The sequence below is a fragment of the Aegilops tauschii genome, chromosome 3, assembly GCF_002575655.3.
Source record: "Aegilops tauschii subsp. strangulata cultivar AL8/78 chromosome 3, Aet v6.0, whole genome shotgun sequence".
In the NCBI taxonomy this organism is placed as follows: domain Eukaryota; kingdom Viridiplantae; phylum Streptophyta; class Magnoliopsida; order Poales; family Poaceae; genus Aegilops; species Aegilops tauschii.
In genome coordinates this window covers 153599522-153605123 of record NC_053037.3, presented here as the reverse complement: position 1 = coordinate 153605123, position 5602 = coordinate 153599522, and the positions used below count along the sequence as shown (strand labels likewise).

General features: G+C 46.4%; 1 protein-coding gene across 1 annotated transcript; it reads right to left on the bottom strand.

Annotated features, from left to right (window-relative positions):
* Positions 1-730: 730 nt before the first annotated feature.
* LOC141042789 (uncharacterized) lies at positions 731-3226 on the bottom strand. Its single transcript, XM_073511686.1, has 3 exons — positions 2399-3226; positions 1992-2293; positions 731-1901 (listed from the first exon to the last, which is right to left on the bottom strand). The coding sequence occupies exons 1-3, from the start codon at positions 3224-3226 to the stop codon at positions 731-733; spliced, it is 2301 nt and encodes a 766-aa protein (XP_073367787.1).
* Positions 3227-5602: the final 2376 nt, after the last annotated feature.

Sequence of the window (5602 nt, the reverse complement as noted above, 5' to 3'; positions counted from 1 at the left end):
TATTCTGCTGCATAGCCTGTCATTGTTGCTACAGTTGTTACCCTTACCTTTATCCTAATGCTTAGTATAGGATGCTAGTGTTCCATCAGTGGCCATACACTCTTGTCCGTCTGCCATGCTATACTACTGGGCCATGATCACTTCGAGAGGTGATCACGGGCATATGCTATATACTTTATACTATTACATTACCTATGATACTGTTCGGAGATGGGGGCTGAAGGGACAGGTGGCTCCATCCCGGTAGAGGTGGTCCTGGGTTCCCGACGGCCCCGACTATTACTTTGTGGCGGAGCGACAGGGCAGGTTGAGACCACCTAGGAGAGAGGTGGGCCTGGCCCTGGTCGGCGTCCGCAGATACTTCAATTAACACGCTTAACGAGATCTTGGTATTTGCTCTGAGTCTGGCCACTGGCCTATACGCACTAACCAACTACGCGGGAACAGTTATGGGCACTCGACGTCGTGGTATCAGCTGAAGCCGTCGTGACGTTAGCGACTGAGCGGCGCGCGCCGGATTGGACCCAGACCCCTGCGCCATAGGATTTACACCGGCGTGCTGACCTCTCTGTTTTTTTTTTGACTGGGAACTGTAGGGGAAACCCCCACGGCATATCAAAACTTTATTGAAAAAGAGAGAGCAAGTACAAGTATTGTGGGGGATTACAAGAGGTAATCAAACTAAACTAAGGGAAGAAGGAGAAGAAACAAGTATTACAGAATATTGGCCTCAAGGCGGCAGAAATGAGATCCATCTAAGGAGATCATCCTTATAGGCAGCTTTCACTCTATATTGCATTAAGCTAATATCATGAATGAATGCACTTCTCCATTTATTGAATCCAGCTCTCTCATGCCTGAAGACCTTAGCATTCCTGAGAATCCAGATATTCCAGCAAGCAATAAACACCACTTCAGTGAAGAAGGGCTTCCTAAAACTCCTGCTAGCATTAATAACCAAATCAGCCATGGAGTCACCAGATGACCAATCAATTTGCAGATAGTTCCAAACTCTGACACTAAAATTGCAATTAAAGAACAGATGATCTCTTGTTTCCCTAGTCTGCAAAGGACAAAGGACACAATTTACTCCATCCTCCAAATGCCAATGCCTCCTTTCCACCATGTCCTTGGTGTTCAACCTATCCATAATAAGCATCCAAGCGAATACTTTGATTTTCATTGTACAGGAGGACTTCCAGATCCAAGCTGTCAAAGGGTTGAAGGATTCTGATGCAAAAGTATGTGAGTAAAACAACTTTGGTGAGTATCCCTTGGCAGTGCCATTCCAAAACCAAATATCCTTGGACCCAGGTGCTCTATTGTGGCCGCCCAACAGAGACTGGAGAGTGGCCAGGTCATCAAAAGCCTGGCTGGACAAAGGAAGGTGGAAGTGCTGGAACATGTCCTGAGAGTCCAAGAACTCTTTAGAAGTGATCCAGGGGTACTTAACATAGGAAAAGAGCCTGGGAAATCTGACTTGAAGGCTAGACACCTGATCATCAAGCTGCCAGTTGTCTGACCACATGAGGGCAGTGTCCCCTTCATTAATCTGAACCCAAGCACACTCCCTAAAGTTTTGCATGACCTTGCATATATCCTTCCACCAGAAAGAGCCACAATCAGAAGTTCCTTGGGGTACTCTGCCATGATAGTAGGAATCCCAAATTAAAGACACCCATGGGAGATCCTTTTTATTAGGAAAGTTATTTGCATGTTTGAGCAGAAGTGCAACATTCTGAACACCAAGATTAAGAATACCAAGGCCTCCCTTGTTTTTTGGCCTACAAATAAGGTCCCAAGCAGCAAGTGGAGGGGCAGGCTCACCCCTATTCTTCCTCCAGAGGCATTGTCTCTGGATTCTCTCCAATTGCTTTAGAATTCCAGCAGGAACAGCCAAACTGCAAAGGAAAAAAATGGGCATAGAAGACAAGGCAGAGTTTAGAAACTGCAGTCTTTCCCCCTGATTTAAAAAAGAGGAGCTAGCTGACATTCTCCTCTCCATGCAGTCCACCAATGGCATAAAATCCACCATTTTAGGCCTTGTAGTTCCCACTGGTAACCCAAGGTAGGTAAATGGCATTTTCCCAATCTGGCATCCAAATGCAGCAGCTAATTCAGTCATGACAGCAGTATCCACATTGATGGGAATAATAAAGGATTTGTGGTAGTTCACATCAAGACCAGTGGACACAGAGAAGACCTTGAGCATGTCCTTCAGAGCTATAAGTTGGTCCTTGTCAGCAGGCAGGATAATTAAAGTGTCATCAGCATACTGAATCACAGGGTAATCCTGGTCATGACAAGGTATAGGTAGATGAAGAATGCCCCTTGTGAACATGTCATTGATTACAGTCTACAGGAGATCAGCAGCTAGGACAAAAAGGAGGGGAGAGACTGGATCACCCTGTCTGACACCCTTTTTACATCTGAACTTCCTACCAGGAACTCCATTAAGCAGAACAGATGAGGTACCCGTGGGCAAAAGTTGCTTCATCCAAAGAATCCACTTCTCATTAAAGCCCTTATATCTCAATATTTGCACTATTGCCTCATGCTCAAGGGAATCAAAAGCCTTCTCAAAATCCAACTTTAGAATCACAATTGGTCTCTTGGCCTGGTGGCACTGGTGTAAATACTTAAAAGTCCACCCAATACAATCTTGAATTGTTCTGCTTTTTATGAAACCATATTGGTTCTTGTGAACACACTGCATAATCACCTCTTGAAACCTATTGGCCGCCATCTTAGATAGGAACTTAAGACCCATTCCTGTTAAAGAGATAGGTCTGAAGTCACCCACCTCTTCAGGTGAGAGCTTCTTAGGCACCAGAGTTATATATGAGTCATTGATATTTTCCAGATGAGCAGTACCATCAAAGAAAGCCTGGGCCAGTTCATAAAAATCCTGAGAAATTATGTGCCAGCACCTTTTGAAGAAGAGACCATTAAAACCATCTGGACCTGGAGCTTTATCAACTGGCATATGCTTGACAATCTTGTCCATTTCCTCCTTCTCCAAAGGCTTAGTGAGAATATCTAAACCCTCAACTGGTTCAATGAGGGAAGAAAGTTCAAAACCCATGTTAATTCCCCTGGAAGAACCCATTCTGTTTTTAAAACAATTCCATATAATACCCTCCATTTGTGAGTGATCAGTCACCAAAGTACCATCAGGCAATTTTAAGCTAGCAATAGAATTCCTTCTATGCCTCTCAGCAGCCATAGCATGAAAGAACTTGGTGTTCTCACCACCCACTTTTATGTATCTGATAGTACATCTTTTCTTCCAATAAAGACATTGAAGGTGGAGCAATTTCTCTACATGATTTTTAACCACTTTTCTGAAATTGGATTCATGTCTGTAAAGTGGTCTATATTCCTCAAGCTCATCCAAAAGCAGAACAACAGTATTGCATTTACATACTAGAGTTTTCAGTTTGGAAATGTTCTTCTGCCATCTCTTGAGACACATTCTCAGGGACTTAAATTTGTCAGCTATCCTAGTAGTAATATGCCCCTTTCTGGATTGTTTCTGCCATGAAGAATCAACACAATCCATAAAACCCTCCAGCTCCAGCCAATAATTCTCAAACCTAAAAAGATTAGACTTGGGAATAGAAGTTTTGATTGTAACCACAGAAGGCACATGGTCAGATGCAGTTCTAGCAAGAGGTAGCACCTCAGTCATGGGATAGACAGATATCCAATCAACAGAAGTGAAGAACCAGTCTAGCTACTCAAGCAGTCGAGTATCCTGCATATTGGACCAAGTGTAAGATCTGCCTTTGATGGGCAATTCCAAAAGACCTAAGTGCCCAATAATCTCATTAAAGATGAACATGTCATTCAAATCACCACCAGGTAGGTTTCTGTTATCCAAAGAACGCAAGAAATTAAAATCCCCCAGTAGCAGCCAATTTTCATCCACAGGAATATTCAGGTGATACATCCAGGTTACAAAATTAGGGCTGCAACGTGTTGATCTTACGAGGCCGGGCATGGCCCAAGAAAGTGTGTCCGGCCAAATGGGATCGAGCGTGTTGGGTTATGTGGTGCACCCCTGCAGAGAAGTTTATCTATTCGAATAGCCGTGTCCCTCGGTAAAAGGACGACCCAGAGTTGTACCTTGACCTTATGACAACTAGAACCGGATACTTAATAAAACACACCCTTCCAAGTGCCAGATATAACCCGGTGATCGCTCTCACACAGGGCGACGAGGGGAGGATTGTCAGGTAGGATTATGCTATGCGATGCTACTTGGTGAACTTACCATCTACTCTCTTCTACATGCTGCAACATGGAGGTGGCCTGAAGCGTAGTCTTCGACAGGATTAGCTACCCCTCCCTCTTATTTTGGCATTCTGCAGTTCAGTCCACCGATATGGCCCTTTACACATATACCCATGCATATGTAGTGTAGCTCCTTGCTTGCGAGTACTTTGGATGAGTACTCATGGTTGCTTTTCTCCCTCTTTTCCCCCTTTCCCTTCTACCTGGTTGTCACACCCAGATGCTGGAGCCTAGGAGCCAGACACCACCGTCGACGATGACTCCTACTGCATCGAGGGTGCCTACTACTACGTGCAGGCCGCCGCCGCCGACCAGGAGTAGTTTAGGAGGATCCCAGGCAGGAGGCCTGCGCCTCTTTCGATCTGTATCTCAGTTTGTGCTAGCCCTCTTATGGCAACTTGTTTAACTTATGTCTGTACTCAGATATTGTTGCTTCCGCCGACTCGTCTATGATCGAGCACTTGTATTCGAGCCCTCGAGGCCCCTGGCTTGTATTATGATGCTTGTATGACTTATTTTATTTTTAGAGTTGTGTTGTGATATCTTCCCGTGAGTCCTTGATCTTGATCGTATACGTTTGCGTGTATGATTAGTGTACGATTGAATCGGGGGCGTCACAACCGCCTGCCGAAGTCCCCGCGCCGGCTCCTGAGGTCCTCATGTCGGATCCGACTGCTTCAGGAGGAGCCGGCACGAAGATGGAGTCTAATTCTGGCGATGGCTTGACAGACGGTTTGAGGAGGCATTGCAGGGCGACGCCGGCTGGTATCGCTTGCCGGGTGGAGCCGATCCGTGCCAAGGCATCTGCTTGCTCATTGTCATTTCTTGGCACATGGAGGAACTCGCACCCTTCAAAGTATCCACTGAGTTGCTGTACAAGGAAGCGATAGCTTGCCATATTTGCATCCTTGGCGTCCCAGTCGCCCGACGACTGCTGGACCACCAAGTCGGAATCACCATATCACAGGATCCGGCGAATGCCGAGTTCCTTGGCAAGCCGGAGCCCCTGTATGAGTGCTTCGTATTCAGCTACGTTGTTGGAGGCGGCAAAGTGAATTTGCAACACATATCTGAGCTTGTCGCCTTTGGGAGAGGTGAGGATGATGCCGGCTCCCAAACCGGTGCGCATCTTGGAACCATCGAAGTGCATCCGCCAATGGGTGGAGTCCGGCACTAGCGGCAGGTACTGGGTCTCGGCCCAGTCGACGAGGAAGTCGGCCAGCGCTTGTGACTTGATCGCGGTGCGAGGCTGGTAGTAGATGGTGTAGGGGGCCAAATCTATGGCCCATTTGGCCACTCGGCCCGA